Source organism: Tamandua tetradactyla, chromosome 22 (genome assembly GCF_023851605.1).
Source record: "Tamandua tetradactyla isolate mTamTet1 chromosome 22, mTamTet1.pri, whole genome shotgun sequence".
Taxonomy (NCBI): domain Eukaryota; kingdom Metazoa; phylum Chordata; class Mammalia; order Pilosa; family Myrmecophagidae; genus Tamandua; species Tamandua tetradactyla.
The window spans coordinates 13781785-13801311 of NC_135348.1; the positions used below are offsets into that span (position 1 = coordinate 13781785).

General features: G+C 36.6%; 1 protein-coding gene across 2 annotated transcripts in view; it reads right to left on the reverse strand.

Annotated features, from left to right (window-relative positions):
* Positions 1 to 19527, reverse strand: part of MND1 (meiotic nuclear divisions 1) — a 126143-nt gene that overhangs the window by 89748 nt on the left and 16868 nt on the right. For both annotated transcript variants that reach the window (XM_077139577.1, XM_077139576.1), the window contains exon 2: positions 8179 to 8244. In XM_077139577.1, the coding sequence (XP_076995692.1) occupies positions 8179 to 8244 (66 nt within the window). The remainder of the gene's footprint in view (positions 1 to 8178; positions 8245 to 19527) is intronic.

Here is a 19527-nt window from a genome sequence, read left to right on the forward strand (position 1 = left end):
CCTACACTTGGAAATGAACAGTGCAATAGAATCTAGGCATGTTAGAGAGTGAGATGAAACTGCAATTGTCTAATCCAATTCCTCCCATAGAACTTAAAATGGACAGATTTTTGCACAAACCTACAATTCTACAAGTACTTTAAATACTTGAAGATCAGAGTATAAGAACACCTTCCCACCAAAGTATAAAACTAGTTATGGTGCATCATTTATTTACATGAGATAATCAGCTTTTCTGACACTTTGACTTTAAGAAAACACAAACAATACTTTGTTTATCCTATATCATACTTAACAGATTTATTATTTCTAACTAAAGGCAAAATAGATAATGGCCGTGACTTATTTTCATTTAAGGTTTCACGGAAGAGCTATACCTAAACAAAAGGAAAATTATACAATTTATGGATGCTTATCAATCATTTACCTATACATATTGCATGTCCACCATATACAGTACAAAATGTCATGGGAAGAGACATATGTAGAATATTTCAACTCATAGAGAAAGATCTGCGTAGAACACTCCTATCTTCTGGTAGTAAGAATAGGTGGAATATGTGCAATGAACTTGGATGACAAAAGTGAGATATCTGAAAAGACTACGAGTTTTCAGTAATTAGGACAGAATTATTGTTATGAAATTCTTGAATATATTTCTTCCAAAAGAAACTTGAAAATGCTTCAATAAGATGGAAATTAATTTTTTATAAAAATTTAAAACTTCTGCTCATCCAAAGATACCATTAAAAAATTGAAACAAGTACTGGCTAGAAGAAAATATTCACAAAACATATTCTTAACAAAGGGCTGGTACACGGGTATATAAAAAAGATAAACTGATGGGTAGATAAACAAGTGGATAGATATCTATGATAAAGCAAGTACAGTGAAATGCTAATGGTATAATCGAGGTGTGGGTATATGGAAGATCATTGTAAAATGTTTTTTTCTTTGCTGTATAGTTGAAATTTTTCATAATAAAATACTGGAGGAAAAAAGAAAAACTTCATCTCATAATACCTAAAATTTACTAAATTAAGGGAAAATACTAAGTCACTGGACTTAGGGACAGTATGAGATAAATTTTGAATGTCTGGAAATACACTGAAGATAAAACAAAACTTTAGGATCTTAGAGAAAACACAGTAACTTACTGGCTTTAGGCCTCTAATGCATTAGAAAAATCAATTAATCAAATGTATTTGTAAATGTTTCACATTCCACAGAAAAGGAACATGAACTCATTGAGACATCTGCCTACATGTCATCATCGAGAAAGACTCCCAGACATACTGGGGTTGCCGTATAACTAAATGGGCTGACAAAGAAGTAGCCTCAGAACTATTGTGCTGTCATTTAAGTAGACAGAGCAAATATTTCAAGGAAATCTCAGTTCTTAGACTCTCTAGCATTAAAACAGAAATAATAAAGGAAAAGATGAACAAGAAGTTTCTAGCTCTTTAAAAAAGCTATAAACTGCTCACTTGCCATGCAAGAGACTCAGGCTTGATTCCTGGCCCATGCACCCCCCTATCCCGCCCCCCCACCAAAAAAAGAAAAAAGCTATAAATATTTATGATACCATGGAGGACTCACAGTTATACAAGGTAACAACTGATTAAGTCTTACAATGAACTTGATATTGTAATGTTTATATTAATGCTTTTCATAGATTATCTCATTTAATCCTTAATGCCAACACTGCGAGCTGGGTATTATTATCACCTGTTTTAGTAGATGTAACTTGCTCAACGTCACAAAGCTATTTGATAAAACAGACTCCAGATTTCTCAACCAGTGAGTTATACTGCTCCTAAGTAGGTTCAAAAACATATACATAAATAAAATTTTCTGAGTATATGGTCAATCCAAAGATACCTGTGTGCCCACAGAAAGCTACTCATTTAAGTTTTTGCTGAGGTAATTTTTAGAAAACTCAACAAATGTCTATTGGAGACCTATTTTGTGACTCAAAAAGTACCTGAAGGTTTTTACCATTTTATCTTTGTGGCAGTCTCATTTTTTTTTTTTTTTTGCTATTTAATATTTTTTATTGTGAAACATAACATATATACAAAAAAAACAATAAATTTCAAAGTACACTGCAACAAATAGTTATAGAACAGATTTTGGTATAGGTTGTAGTTCATGACTGTTTTTGAAAAGATTTCTAAACTTCATGGATGGCCCATTTATGGTTACTGTTAACATGGTACGTCGTGCTTTGTTTGTTGGCTTTCAAATTTGATTATAAAGGTAATATATGTTCATTGTAGAAAACAGAAAATAAAGTGTAAAAAAAAATGCACTGTAATCCTACCATTCCTAACATTTGTGATTATTCTGCATTGTACTGTTTTATATTCCACATTTTCTATTTAACATTATACCATAAAAATGTTTCTGTGACATAATTCTTTAAAAAGAGTGTAAAAAGTCAAAATCTATAACAAAACCCTGATTTTCTTGTAATTTTTATCAAACATTGCTGGAAATACAAAAGCAACTATTTGGGTGCCTAGATTTGTATTTTGCTCTATGAGGTGGTTATCATCACCTTCATTTCACACAGACAAGGAAATTAAGACTGAAAGAGGTTATATCTTTGCTCAATATCACAGAGTTAATAAACGACACAACAGGAATTGTAAACCAGACATTTAAAGTAAAATTTAATGGTAGAAATTATGTAATGAAGAATGAATAAGTAATTATTTTTGGTCTTTGTGATAAATAATCGGACGAATTACTCAGTCCAAATTTATCTTTTAGTCTAAGAAAGTGAAGCCTAGAAAAAATAAATGAACTGGCCAAGGGAACTGAACTTGCCAGGAACAACACTGTCGTAAAAACTCAGAGCTCAGATTTACTTGACTATTATTCTTTACTCTCTGAACCACATTGTTGTTTTTTTTTTCTAATGCAATTTTCAGATATATTCACGTCATATAGTCTATCCAAAGCATAGAATCAATGGCTCAGAGTATTATCATATAGTTACACATTCATTACCACACTCAATTTCAGAATATTTTCATTATTCCAAAAAAAGAAATAAAAATATAAAAGTAATCCCCAAACATCCCATACCCTTTATCTCCCCTCATTTTAAATTTTTTTTATTTTTAAAATGTTTTTTTTATTGTGAAATATAATATACATACAAAAAAGCAATAAAATTCAAAGTACACTATAACAAGTAGTTATAGAACAGATTTCAAAGTTTGGTATGGGTTACACTTCTACAATTTCATATTATTCCAAAACATCAGAGAGTAAAAGAAATATCAATATAATGATTCCACAGTCATACTAATTTGTTAACTCCAATCTTCTCTATTACAACTCTTTCTTTCCTTTGAACCTTCTCCCAATTTTTAGGGCTATATCTATTCTAACTTCATTGTTGAAAAGTGGTGTCAACAATATAGGACAGATGGATGGAATTAGTTGATATTCATGGAGGCTGGCCCCTTTGGGTTTTAGAACTTATTTGGCCTAGGAACCATCTGGAGGTTGTAGGTTTCTAGAAGGTAAATTTAGTGCATAAACTTTTGTAGATGATCAGATACAGCACTAGGTGTTCCAAGGTTAAGAGGAGTCTGATTGGTTGGCGTTTGCTAAACCGTGGCAATTAGCAATATCTAGCTGAACCTTGCATAAGAGTAGCCTCCAGAATTGCCTCTCAATTCTATTGCACTCTCTTGGCCACCGATACCTTATTTCATTAAACTTCTTTTACCCCTTTTGGTCAGGAAGGCATTGCTGATCCCATGTTGAACCACACTGTTGATGTGCTTTGAATTGTTGAAGGACTTGTGTTTAATGTGTGTCATCTTTTGACATGATCTGGATTCTGGATACACCATATTTCATTCATGAAAAAATAGAGTAATTATTTACAAATGCAGCTGTTGCCCCGTGCTCAGTCCTTACCCTTTTGGGGACAGAGCTTCCTCCTCTGAGGGAATGTTTGCTGCCACTTCCGCCACTTAGAGTTCCTTCAGGGTCCAGGTTCCCTAACAATTGAGAGGAACCCAGAGAGGAAAAGCGAAGCTCAGGTGCCAATAAAACTCACTCCTCCCATGATTACTGCCTATGAAGGGCCATCCCTTTCCCTGCTGTTAGATTTGTAACAAGCCAATTTTAGTTTCATAACTAATAAAGCAGGGTACAAATATTAACTACTGCCACTTTTCTATAAAACTGTGACTATGAATTCTACTTTTCTGTATGACTTGTTACTAATATAGTAGTACTGATTCCTTACCTAACATCAAGCATGTTTTATCATCTACATATATGTTTTGTGCCATTGATTGTAGCCTTATGACTCAATTATGTTTTACTATATAAAAATCTTAATTGCTTCATTTGGAAAACTTAGAAATGTCTTCCTTATTTCCTAGAAAGAACTTAGGAATGTTATGGACAATTTTATTTTTATAGACACAAAGTGAAAAGAATGAGATTATTTAAGAAGCATGTTATTTGTATTGAACAAAAAAACAAGTAAATTTGCAAATAAAAGCTTTTAACATTTTTTAAAGGCATACTGTTTAGCTGTTGTTTAAAAATGTCAGCATTCAATTTCTCCATTAAAAGTATGGTAAAATTGAAGAAGCCATTAATCAAATAATATCTGATTTTGTCCTTGGTTGTTATATAAACTAAAAATACTACAATATTTTACTAAGGCTTAGACTGTCAGTCTGATTTGCTTTGTTTTATTAATGATGTGCTGTTCTCTTATGAAAATGTCAAAAAATGGGAGGCAAATAAGTTTGAATGTATTGAAATAGACTACAAATTGAACTGTAAAAAAAAAAACTAAAAAATTAAAAAAAATTATTTACTAATAAATAAGAAATCTCCATTACTTTCCCCAAATTTGTTATACTTTTCAACTCCATAAAAAAAAACTGGTTTAATAAGTGAATAAATGAATATAAATTGATTAGGCTGTAAAGTAGAAAAGGGAGCATATGAACTGACTGAAAGTTATTCATTTTTAATTAAAACAATCCCTAGCTTTACATAAAAACTCACTGATTTATATGATGGAATTTGGTGTGGCTACAAAAAAGAGGAATGTTGAGGGGCACACAATGAACTGAATAAACCTTGGGGACAATGGGCTGTGCAGAATGGTCCAGAAACAAACGAACAAATATGCAAAGGTCTCTTTCAGAAAATACTCATAAATAAAGAAAAGGGCCCGGATTGTGGGCCGTTATAGTAGCCACAATTGATCTGAAGTTGTGGATATTTTTCTGGATTCTGAGACACTGCGTTATATGTGTATCAGATGGTATTTCCCTGAAATCTTTAGTAGCTCTGTGACAACCGGGTCTCAGAAATGGAGTGCTGCAGACCTGAAGGTTAGCGTAGCTATATATATATAAATAACAGCTGAGGTAATTGAGAAACAGATCAGGCCTCAATTAGAGTTTAAAACAAAGGCAATATGACTGGTTCTAAGGTAACTTAGAAACAGGGTAAAAGATGACAATATATGGACTCTAGACCTTCAGCTGTTGTATGAGATCAAAGGCAGCAAGGTTTATTATGTCTAGAACCTAAATTTCTATAACACATAGTCTGAATCAACCTCTCTAGATAGCTCATCTAGACAGTCCAGACTCCTGGAGTTTAGAATACGAATGAGGCCTTGTAATTCTCTACTGCTTGATGTAGCGCGAAGATATATTTTAGACTATGGTGGGCTGATAATTAAAAAATATTGGTAGAGTCCCTTGAGGATCTGAAGGGGGGAAATATATATATATTCATATGGAACTATTAAACTTTCCCATTTAGGAAACCCTGAGTACCCTTCCACCCATTTGGGACTCCCCCCAAAATAGACCAAGCTCTAGAGTTTGAAGCTTGCTCTTATGAAACTTATTACTGTAGGGGAGAAGCTAATATCATGCATAATGAGACATTTGTTGCTCAGATGTGGCCTCTCTCTCTCTCTCTCTCTAAGCCCAGCTCTGCAAGGAAAATCATTGCCCTCCCTGTTAGGTGGTACAATCCATTCAGAGGAGAAAATCTCCATGATGACTTGGGGCATGACTCCAGGCCTGAGTTAGGCCCTGGGCACTGTGGGATCGACAATGCCTTCCTGTTCAAAAGGGGGGAAAGGAGTGTAATAAAATAAGGCATCAATGGCCAAGAGAGATCAAATGGAGTCAAGAGGCTATTCTGGAGGCTGCTCTTATGCAACCTTCAGTTAGACAGTGCTAATTATCATGGTCTGCTAAACTCCAATGGACATCACTCCTATTGTCTCTTAAAACACCTAGAGCTCAAATTGAGGCTCTATAAAGGTTTCATGCACTAGGTTTACGTTCCTGGAACATATAATTAAATCCCAGAGGGTTCCTAGGTCAGATAAATCCTGAAACCCAGAGGGACTATCTTCTCCAGGGTTAACAATTAATTACATCTCCCTATCCTTCAGTGTGGACACCCTTTCTCAACATGAGAAAGTCAGAACAGGCATTCCTCAAAGATCCTATAGAATGGGAGAAGGATTAAAGGAGAAGGAGGAGGTATAACAGAGAAAATGGGAATTAACAACCGAGTATGGCTGCTAAATCACTATATTAATATTTCTTCTAGCCGCCAGTGGTTTGAAGCAGCTAGAAGGAAAAACATGAAAGGATGGAATGGTAGCCCATGACATACTCTGGGATCTGCTCTGTAAAGACCTACTGAAGTGTGCTATGAAAATTTTGCTTTGTATATATTTTATAATAAAAAAGTAAAAAAAAACCCTCACTGATTACTCAACTTCTTTAAGCTGTGAATACTCACTAGTAACACAGTCACTACTGTTATGATATTATTAATTGAGGGAAATTCAAAATAGTAAATTTTGACTTTTAAGAAAATGAACACTATTGTAAAGAAGAAAAACAAATCCCCAGCTAGTACCTTCATCTTTCCATTGCCTGATAGAAATTAAATCTACTTTTCTTGCTCTGAGACCAGAAAAATAACACAACTAAACAGAACAGATTGTCATGATCCTCACATATAAAACTTTATCAATTTATTTTCCTAATCATAGCATTACTATTAATATGATATCTCTGTTCTGAATTGCCAATGACTTTAGAAATAGTAAGATTGCACTTGGAAGGCAAATAGTTAAAAAATTCCCAAGAATATTTTGCTAGCATTACTGAGAAACTACATTATTAATACAAAAAGGGATTTTATTTATTTAATATTTTATTTTACCAGTTTTTCCCATCTTCTTTGTATTTATATATAACCAAATTAGCCAGCATGTTTGGGCCGGACTGGGCTTGGAAGATCCTGCCAAGTAGCAGGCTAAGTCATATGAAGTTAATATTTTTGGTAAGTCAAAGATTTGTTTGGACTTTAACCTGGAGGCAAAGAAAAGCCACTATATAACAACATAGTGAAGAGACTAGGCTCCAGAGTCAGGTGTCTGGGGTTAAATCCTGACTCTGCCATGAGGAGTGAAAACTTCAAACATAATTTCTGTTAATGGCAGGCACAAGTACCTGGACTAAATTAAGCGGAGCTATATACCATCATCATATGTGTGTTACACAATAGACAAATTTATAAATGCAAAGAGGCAGTATTTAGAGATGCCTCTCAAGTCAGGTGATCCTCCCTGAGTCTGAATCCTGTTACTATCACATCTATTTTTTTGAGATCCAGGGTTAGTTTCTTAGGTTCTCTGTGACTCAGGTGTCCTCACATGTTAAATGAAGATGGCAACAATAGTATCTACTTCATAGGGTTAGTAATAATGAGATGAGATAATTTATGCAAAGTGCTTGGAATGGTGCTTGGCACCTAGTAAGCACTCAGTAAATCTGAGCTATTTTGATTATTATTATTATTTTCAGACAGAAAGAAGACACAATCAAATATATGCTTCAGAAAGATAATTCTAATGCCAATGTGCAGGACACTCTGGATATAAGAATTTTATGTCAACCTACAGTGAGATATGATTTATTATACTCTGTAGTTCACAGGAACCACAGATGTTTGGGGAACTTTATTCTTGAGGAAATTTTGGTTCCCAGTATTGATCTCTAATGAAGAAGGTGCAGCTAACATTGGATGACATAATAAATATGAAAATTGTACAAAACACCAAAAATCTCAAGGGAAATGACTTACCGTCTCAAAAAATATTTCCATCATGCGAGTTCTTTTTTCCTCTGCACTCAGTCCTTTTTTCTTCGACTAAAGAACAAAAGTAAAAAAGTAAGCATGAATTTTAAAACAACTTGGTCTGAAATGTTATTGAAATTTTATGCATGGTCTTGTCTGATCTCAGCAGATGTTTGATACTCACAGAGCTAGGCCTGAAGACTCACTTTAAGTATTATACTACTATATGGCAACCCTTGTGATAGATGTTGCCAGTAAAATAAGAATGGTGATTGAGTACAGAGTCTGGCATTTTGTAGAAATTCAATATTTATCAAATGAACTAATAAGCCATTGCATTTACCTTCAACAGGCTTACAGCTTTCAAAGAAAATATGCAGATATAATTACTTATAACTGATGAACTAGTATGTGCACAAATTGCTATAAAAACACCCAGGACAGCATGAACTAACTCTCCTCTGAGAAGAGAAGAGGATCATCTAGGATCTTCAGATAAAGGGGATTTTAGCTCTTTGAGAGATGGGGAGAAAAATGTCCTAGGCAGATCACACAAAGCCACACTGTTGTGGAGAGACAAGTACTTTGGGATGATTACTGTACAGGATATATAGGGACAGTGGCAGATCAGACAAGAAAGGTTGTCTGGGGCCAGATTATATGGGAGATTTCACTGTCCAGGCAAGAACAAACCTTATTCTAGACCATGAGGAGCTAAATTCCTAAGGCAGGGGAGTGTAAGATTAGAGTTACATTTTATAAGATAACTGTAGCAGCAATTTGGAAGGTAAACTGGAGGAAGAATGTATCCATGTGGAAAATGGAAGCCTACTTCAGATTATAACTGTTCTGTAATTACACTTTTATCAATCTGAAATTAAGATAATTAATATGCAACTGAAATATATAAATTTGATTATATATTGCATATGGAGTGTGTCTATATCTCAAATCTAAATTAAAAGACCCAAATATCCTCAATGCAAAGAAAAAATCAGGAAAACAAAAAAAAGATCAAGAACTATCATACCATCCCTAGGACTCTAATAAAGGATTCTACACTAACGGTTTTTAAGTGATCTGTATCTTTCTCAAAAATTGCATAGGATTATGGGGGAACATAAATTGTTTAGTAAGAACTTCAAAATACCTTGCACCACTTAAAAAACAGATTTAAATAAAACAACAATTAAAAACTGATCCTATCCAATCAGAAAATGTGAATCTACAAAAAAAAAAGAGAAAAGGATTTTGAGCTGCCATTCTTAATATATAACAGAGTACCTAAGCCTTCATTTCATATGCAGATCAGGGATAAACCACTAACTCCTTTTTTTTTTTTAACTTTTTAAAATGATGAAATATAATATATATACAAAAAAGGAATAAATTTCCAAGTACATTTTAACAAGTAGTTTATAGGACAGATTTTAAAGTTTGGTTTGGGTTACAATTCCACAATTTTTCATTTTTTCTTCTAGCTACTTCAAGACACTGGAAACTAACAGAAATATCAATATAATGATTCAGCAGTCATACTCCTTTGTTAAATTCTATCTTCTCTGTTATACTCCTCCTCCTCTTTAAATAGCATATATACATAAAAGCAATAAATTTCAAAGTTAATCGCAACAATTAGTTGTAGAACAGATTTCAGAGTTTGGAATAGGTTGCAATTTCACAATTTCAGGTTTTTACTTCTAGCTGCTCTAAGATACTGGAGACTAAAAGAAATACCAATGTAAATTCAGCAATCATACTCATTTGTCAAACCCGACCTTCTCTGTATAACTCTACCGTCACCTTTGATCTTTCTCTCACTCTTTAGGGGTATTTGGACTATGCCCATTTTAACTTTTTCATGTAGGAAGGGGCTATCGATAACATGGGATAGCGGGATGAACTAGTTGATGTTCTAGAAAGGTTGGCCCCTCTGCATTTCAGGACTTATCTAGTCCAGGAACCCATCTGGAGGTTGTAGGGGAAATTACTAACTCTTATTTCCACAACAATAAAATTATTAGGCATTTTTTGATGAACTGTATGGGTATAAGTTTATATTTTTCTTTTTCTCATCTGGCCACTCTGAAACATTGCTGTTCCCCAGGCTTGATCCCCTTATCTCCTCACACTATTTCTTTGATCGCCTCTGCTTCCATGGTTTTACCTATACTTAGGCTTATACCTTGAATCTATACATTCCTCCCTGAGTGCACTGTGAACTTCAAACTCATGTATCTACCTGTCTTTTGGACAGACTTGAAACTCAGTAGGTCTGAAACTGAACTCTCACACCGACTCCCCAAAGCTGTTGCTCTAGATTTTGAGTCTCATAACTACCTCATTTCTTCTCTAACACATTTGGAGCAGAGTTCACCCATGCTTTAAGGAGCAGCTACAGAAGTGACAGAAAAACAATGGGGTCAGTGATTTTAACACATGCAAGTGACCTGAGAGGGTCTTCTAACGAGACAGGGAAGCCATACAACCCTACCACCTTGCACATATCTGCGCCCCTGTCCCAGCCCCTCAGCCTGAGTACAGGCATGCGCATACCAGCACCCTCGACCTCAGCACCCCACCCAGCGCGTGCTTGCATCCCCGACTCAGACCTGCCCCCACTGACCCACGCATGCACACCCTTGCCCTGCTCCCCTGCCCAAAGCACACCCGAGCCCAGCCTTTCCCTACCCCCACGACCTGTGAACTTGGCCCCTGTTGCCAATGCACGTGTGCATGCACGCCCCACCTGCCCCAGCTCAGCACCCCCAGCCCCTGTCCACTGCTTACACACATACCTGCGCCCCAAGCTCTGCACCTCAACACCCATAACCCCTATATTTCACATGTGCACCACTCCCTGCCTGCACACTGACCCCACACATGCCCAGTGCTACCCCAATCCACCTCCCACTAAGCCCTGCCTCCATGTCACCCCTGGCTGTGCCCTGTTTCTGCACTCTACGGCCTGCTTGAGCTGTACTGGGCCCTGATAGCTCCCATGCCACACTCCACAACCCCATGCCCCGCACCTACCCCAGCACTGCAAACCACCACAATGCCACTGGGTCCTGAACCACACGCTGTGTGTTATCCCATGTCAGTCCCACAAAAACAAAACTTTAGACTACTGAACCCTATCAAGATAATTACATGCCTCAAAGGCAACTGAAAAATCACAAAGTATATGAAGATGCAGACAGATATAGCCTAGACTAATGACAAATTAAAACACCAGAGAAACAGACTTTGGAACAAAAGATATTCATACACCCCTACTAAATAAACTCAACAGATTGGATAATGATAAAAAGGAGATCAAGAAGACACTAGAGGAGCATAAAGAAGAATCTGAAAGAATAAACAGAAAATTAGCAGATATCCCAGAGATTAAAGATGCTGTAGACCAAATAAAAAATATACTAGAAGACAGAGAATAGATTTGAAGAGCCAGAAGAAAGAGGAAGTCAACTAGAGGACAGGACAATTGATTTCGAGCACATAAAAGAACAAATGGGAAAAAAGAAGGAAAAATATGAATTGGATCTCAGAGAAATGATGGACAAAACAAAGCACACACAGATAAGAATCATCAGTGTCCCAGAAAAAGAAGAGAAGGTAAAGGGCTAGGAACAGTAATGGAGATAATACAGGAAAACTTCCCAACCCTTATAAAAGACATAAATATGTAAATTAAAGTCCAAAGAACCCCAAATAGAATAAATTCAAATAGGCCTACTCCAAGACACATATTAACTAGTCTGTCAAATGTTGAAGAGAAGCAGAAAATCCCAAAATCACAAGAGAAAAGGAATCTACTACATACAAGGGAAACCACATAAGGTTCAGTTTGGATTATTCAATGTACATCATGGAGGCAAGAAGGCAGGGCTATGACACATTTAAGATGCTGAAAGAGAAAGACTTCCAGCCAAGAATTTTGTATCCAGTGAAATTGTCCTTCAAAAGTGAGGGAGACGACTTCCAGAGAAGATGGCGGCTTAGTAAGACGCGTGGATCTTAGTTTCTCCTCCAGAACAGCTACTAGGGGAGTAGAAACAATACAGAACAGCTCCGAAAGCCACGACAGAGATAAAAAAGACAGCGGGCCCCATCCTGGAACGGCTGGCTGGCTGAGAGAATCCGCTCTGGTGAGATCGCCGAGGGGCGCGGGCTTCACTGGGCAGGGCGGCAAGCGGCCAGAGTCACTCCCTTCCCCTTTCCCGGGCCGGCTGGGAGAATTGGACAGGCGGTCCCCTCAAACCGCGGTGGCTGGCGCCCACACCACATGCGGCCCCCAGGACTAACTGAGAGAATTGGATCGGAAATCGCCAGGCCCCGGGGAACGGTGAGGGGGGGCCCCTTCCAAACCCTTGACTCCCCGGGAAAGGTGCACACTCCCGGGCGGGCCGCTGCGGCTGGCGCCCTCCCGCCACACTTGGAGCCCTGGACCGACTAGGAAATTCGGACAGGCGCGTTCCCGGGCTGCGGCGGCCAGTGACCCTCCCCGCGTTCGGACCCCAGGCCAGCTGGCACTCTTCCAAGCCGCTTCGGCTAGCAAACCTCCCGGACGGCGAGAGTTTTCAAAGTTAAAGGACCCACAGCACCTTTTACTGTGGGACCCGCAGACAAATGTGTGCCACGAGCGCCACCTACTGGGCAGGATAAAAAAAAAAACAGAATCCAGAGATTTCACAGAAAAATCTTCCAAACTTTTGGATCCAACACCCAGGGAAATCTGTATGAATGCGCAGACGCCAACAGAAGATAACGGATCACGCTCAAAAAAGTGAAAATATAGCCCAGTCAAAGGAACAAACCAATAGTTCAAAATGAGATACAGAAGCTGAGAAAACTAATGCTAAATATACGAACAGAAATGGAAAACCTCTTCAAAAACGAAATCGATAAATTGAGGGACAACATGAAGAAGACATGGGCTGAACATAAAGAAGAAATAGAAAAACTGAAAAAACAAATCACAGAACTTATGGAAGTGAAGGATAAAGTAGAAAAGATGGAAAAAACAATGGATACCTACAATGACAGATTTAAAGAGACAGAAGATAGAATTAGTGATTTGGAGGATGGAACATCTGAATTCCAAAAAGAAACAGAAACTATCGGGAAAAGAATGGAAAAATTTGAACAGGGCATCAGGGAACTCAAGGACAATATGAACCGCACAAATATACGTGTTGTGGGTGTCCCAGAAGGAGAAGAGAAGGGAAAAGGAGGAGAAAAACTAATGGAAGAAATTATCACTGAAAATTTCCCAACTCTTATGAAAGACTTAAAATTACAGATCCAAGAAGTGCAGCGCACCCCAAAGAGATTAGACACAAATAGGCGTTCTCCAAGACACTTACTAGTTAGAATGTCAGAGGTCAAAGAGAAAGAGAGGATCTTGAAAGCAGCAAGAGAAAAACAATCCATCACATACAAGGGAAACCCAATAAGACTATGTGTAGATTTTTCAGCAGAAACCATGGAGGCTAGAAGACAGTGAGATGATATATTTAAATTATTAAAAGAGAAAAACTGCCAAACAAGACTCCTATATCCAGCAAAATTGTCCTTCAAAAATGAGGGAGAAATAAAAACATTCTCAGACAAAAAGTCACTGAGAGAATTTGTGACCAAGAGACCAGCTCTGCAAGAAATACTAAAGGGAGCACTAGAGTCTGAAACGAAAAGACAGAAGAGAGAGGTATGGAGAAGAGTGTAGAAAGAAGGAAAGTCAGATATGTTATATATAATACAAAAGGCAAAATGGTAGAGGAAAATATTATCCAACAGTAATAACACTAAATGTTAATGGACTGAATTCCCCAATCAAAAGACATAGAATGGCAGAATGGATTAAAAAACAGGATCCTTCTATATGCTGTCTACAGGAAACACATCTTAGACCCAAAGATAAACATAGGTTGAAAGTGAAAGGTTGGGAAAAGATATTTCATGCAAATAACAACTAGAAAATAGCAGGCGTGGCTATACTAATATCCAACAAATTAGACTTCAAATGTAAAACAGTTAAAAGAGACAAAGAAGGACACTATCTACTAATAAAAGGAACAATTCAACAAGAAGACATAACAATCATAAATATTTACGCACCGAACCAGAATGCCCCAAAATACGTGAGGAATACACTGCAAACACTGAAAAGGGAAATAGACACAAATACCATAATAGTTGGAGAATTCAATTCCCCACTCTGATCAATGGACAGAACATCTAGACAGAGGATCAATAAAGAAATAGAGAATCTGAATATTACTATAAATGAGCTAGACTTAACAGACATTTATAGGACGTTACATCCCACAACAGCAGGATACACCTTTTTCTCAAGTGCTCATGGATCATTCTCAAAGATAGACCACATTCTGGGTCACAAACCAAGTCTTAACAAATTTAAAAAGATTGAAATCATACACAACACTTTCTCGGATCATAAAGGAATGAAGTTGGAAATCAATAATAGGCGGAGTGTCAGAAAATTCACAAATATGTGGAAGCTCAACAACACACTCTTAAACAACGAGTGGGTCAAAGAAGAAATTGCAAGAGAAATTAGTAAATATCTCGAGGCAAATGAAAATGAAAACACAACATATCAAAACTTATGGGATGCAGCAAAGGCAGTGCTAAGAGGGAAATTTATTGCCCTAAATGCCTATATCAGAAAAGAAGAAAAGGCAAAAATGCAGGAATTAACTGTTCACTTGGAAGAACTGGAGAAAGAACAGCAAACTAATCCCAAAGCAAGCAAAAGGAAAGAAATAATAAAGATCAGAGCAGAAATAAATGAAATTGAAAACAATAGAGAAAATCAATAAGACCAGAAGTTGGTTCTATGAGAAAATCAATAAGATTGATGGGCCCTTATCAAGATTGACAAAAAGAAGAAGAGAGAGGATGCAAATAAATAAGATCAGAAATGGAAGAGGAGACATAACTACTGACCTCACAGAAATAAAGGAGGTAATAACAGGATACTATGAACAACTTTACGCTAATAAATACAACAATTTAGAGGAAATGGACGGGTTCCTGGAAAGACATGAACAACCAACTTTGACTCAAGAAGAAATAGATGACCTCAACAAACCAATCACAAGTAAAGAAATTGAATTAGTCATTCAAAAGCTTCCTAAAAAGAAAAGTCCAGGACCAGACGGCTTCACATGTGAATTCTATCAAACATTCCAGAAAGAATTAGTACCAACTCTCTTCAAACTCTTCAAAATAATCGAAGTGGAGGGAAAACTACCTAATTCATTCTATGAAGCCAACATCACCCTCATACCAAAACCAGGCAAAGACATTACAAAAAAAGAAAACTACAGACCAATCTCTCTAATGAATATAGATGCAAAAATCCTCAATAAAATTCTAGCAAATCGTATCCAACAACACATTAAAAGAATTATACATCATGACCAAGTAGGATTCATCCCAGGTATGCAAGGATGGTTCAACATAAGAAAATCAATTAATGTAATACACCATATCAACAAATCAAAGCAGAAAAATCACATGATCACCTCAAATGATGCAGAGAAGGCATCTGACAAGATTCAACATCCTTTCCTGTTGAAAACACTTCAAAAGATAGGAATACAAGGGAACTTCCTTAAAATGATAGAGGGAATATATGAAAAACCCACAGCTAATATCATCCTCAATGGGGAAAAATTGAAAACTTTCCCCCTAAGATCAGGAACAAGACAAGGATGTCCACTATCACCACTATTATTCAACATTGTGCTGGAGGTTCTAGCCAGAGCAATTAGACAGGAAAAAGAAATACAAGGCATCAAAATTGGAAAGGAAGAAGTAAAACTATCACTGTTTGCAGACGATATGATACTATACGTCGAAAACCCGGAAAAATCCACAACAAAACTACTAGAGCTAATAAATGAGTACAGCAAAGTAGCAGGTTACAAGATCAACATTCAAAAATCTGTAGCATTTCTATACACTAGTAATGAACAAGCTGAGGGGGAAATCAAGAAACGAATCCCATTTACAATCGCAACTAAAAGAATAAAATACCTAGGAATAAATTTAACTAAAGAGACAAAAAACCTATATAAAGAAAACTACAAAAAACTGTTAAAAGCAATCACAGAAGACCTAAATAGATGGAAGGGCATACCGTGTTCATGGACTGGAAGACTAAATATAGTTAAGATGTCAATCCTACCTAAATTGATTTACAGATTCAATGCAATACCAATCAAAATCCCAACAACTTATTTTTCGGAAATAGAAAAACCAATAAGCAAATTTATCTGGAAGGGCAGGGTGCCCCGGATTGCTAAAAATATCTTGAGGAAAAAAAACGAAGCTGGAGGTCTCGCGCTGCCTGACTTTAAGGCATATTAAGAAGCCACAGTGGTCAAAACAGCATGCTATTGGCATAAAGATAGATATATTGACCAATGGAATCAAATAGAGTGCTCAGATATAGACCCTCTCATCTATGGACATTTGATCTTTGATAAGGCAGTCAAGCCAACTCACCTGGGACAGAACAGTCTCTTCAATAAATGGTGCCTAGAGAACTGGATATCCATATGCAAAAGAATGAAAGAAGACCCATGTCTCACACCCTATACAAAAGTTAACTCAAAATGGATCAAAGATCTAAACATTAGGTCTAAGACCATAAAACAGTTAGAGGAAAATGTTGGGAGATATCTTATGAATCTTACAACTGGAGGCAGTTTTATGGACCTTAAACCTAAAGCAAGAACACTGAAGAAGGAAATAAATAAATGGGAGCTCCTCAAAATTAAACACTTTTGTGCATGAAAGAACTTCATCAAGAAAGTAGAAAGACAGCCTACACAATGGGAGACAATATTTGGAAATGACATATCAGATAAAGGTCTAGTATCCAGAATTTATAAAGAGATTGTTCAACTCAACAACAAAAAGACAGCCAACCCAATTACAAAATGGGAAAAAGACTTGAACAGACACCTATCAGAAGAGGAAATACAAATGGCCAAAAGGCACATGAAGAGATGCTCAATGTCCCTGGCCATTAGAGAAATGCAAATCAAAACCACAATGAAATATCATCTCACACCCACCAGAATGGCCATTATCAACAAAACAGAAAATGACAAGTGCTGGAGAGGATGCGGAGAAAGAGGCTCACTTATCCACTGTTGGTGGGAATGTCAAATGGTGCAACCACTGTGGAAGGCAGTTTGGCGGTTCCTCAAAAAGCTGAATATAGAATTGCCATACGACCCAGCAATACCATTGCTGGGAATCTACTCAAAGGACTTAAGGGCAAAGACACAAACGGACATTTGCACACCAATGTTTATAGCAGCGTTATTTCCAATTGCAAAGAGATGGAAACAGCCAAAATCTCCATCAACAGAAGAGTGGCTAAACAAACTGTGGTATATACATACGATGGAATATTATGCAGCTTTAAGACAGGATCAACTTATGAAGCATGTAATAACATGGATGGACCTAGAGAACATTATGCTGAGTGAGTCTAGCCAAAAACTAAAGGACAAATACTGTATGGTCCCACTGATGTGAACGGACATTCGAGAATAAATTTGGAACATGTCACTGGTAACAGAGTCCAGCAGGAGGTAGAAACAGGGTAAGATAATGGGCAATTGGAGCTGAAGGGATACAGACTGTGCAACAGGACTAGATACAAAAACTCAAAAATGGACAGCACCAATAATACCTAATTGTAAAGTAACCATGTTAAAACACTGAATGAAGCTGCATCTGAGCTATAGGTTTTTGTTTTGTTTTGTTTTGTTTTTACTATCATTACTTTTATTTTTTTCTCTATATTAACATTCTATATCTTTTTCGGTTGTGTTGCTAGTTCTTCTAAACCGATGCAAATGTACTAAGAAATGATGATCATGCTCTATGTGATGATGTTAAGAATTACTGATTGCATATGTAGAATGGTATGATTTCTAAATGTTGGGTTAATTTCATTTTTTCCGTTAATTAAAAAAAAAAAAAAGAGAAGGGGTAATTGGAGCTGAAGGAATACAGACTGTGCAACAGGACTGGATATAAAAACTCAGAAATGGACAGCACAATACTACCTAATTGTAATGTAATTATGTTAAAACATTGAATAAAGCTGCATGTGAGGTATAGGTTTTTTTTTTCTCTCTATTATCATTTTAATTCTTATTCTGTTGTCTTTTTATTTCTTTTTCTAAATCGATACAAATGTACTAAGAAATGATGAATATGCAACTATATGATGATATTAAGAATTACTGATTGTACATGTAGAATGGAATGATTTCTAAATGTTTTGTTAATTTTTTTATTTAATAAAAAAAAAAAGTGAGGGAGAGGGTGCATGGGTGATTCAGTGGTAGAATGCTCACCTTTCATGTGGGAGACCCAGATTTTATTCCCGGACCATGCACCCACCTCCCCCCCCCCAAAAAAAAAGTGAGGGAGAGATTAAAATTTTCATAGACAAACAAATGCTGAGAGAATTTGTCAACAAGAGACTCGCTCTAACAAACCAATTCAATATGCTAAACCCTCAATCTTGGTGCTAGCTCCTAGGAAACTTATTCTTGCAAAGGATAGGCTAAGCCTACTGATAACTATGCCTAAGAATTAACCCCAGAGAGCCTCTTTTGTTACTCACATGTGGTCTCTCTTTCTCTAAGTAAACTCAGCAGGTGAACTCACTGCCCTCCCTTCTATGCGGGTCATGACTCCCAGGGGTATAAATCTCCCTGACAATGTGGGACTTGATTTCCGGGGATAAGCCAGGACCTGGCATTATGGGAATGAGAAAGCCTTCTTGACCACAAGGGGGAAGAGAGAAAGACAAAATAAAGTCTCAGTGGCTGAGAGATTTCAAAGTCAGGAGATTATCCTGGTTTATTCTTACACATTATATAAATATCCCCCCCTTTTTTTTTACTTAAGAAAACAAACAAAACACTTAGAACCACCAAACATGGATATCTTAGTTAGCTTAACCATAGGCATATTTAAATAAAGTATCCATATAATCAAGTATCCATATAATCATATAAGCCTATGTGTGTTTGCACAGTAAGTTTCATAAACCAATTTAAAATTAAGGCAAGAAAGAAAACATCTATACATTCAGATAGCAAAGTTCTTAAATTCTAAATATTAAACACTAACTTAGATACCATTTGATCAACTGTCAAAACTATGAATGGTTTCAAAATGTTAAGTAGAAAGTTCTTACAAATATCTGCATTGCTATAGTAATGACATATGTTACTAAATATTTTCCTGATTTCAGGAAAATACAAAGATACAAATATTTTCACAGTTAAC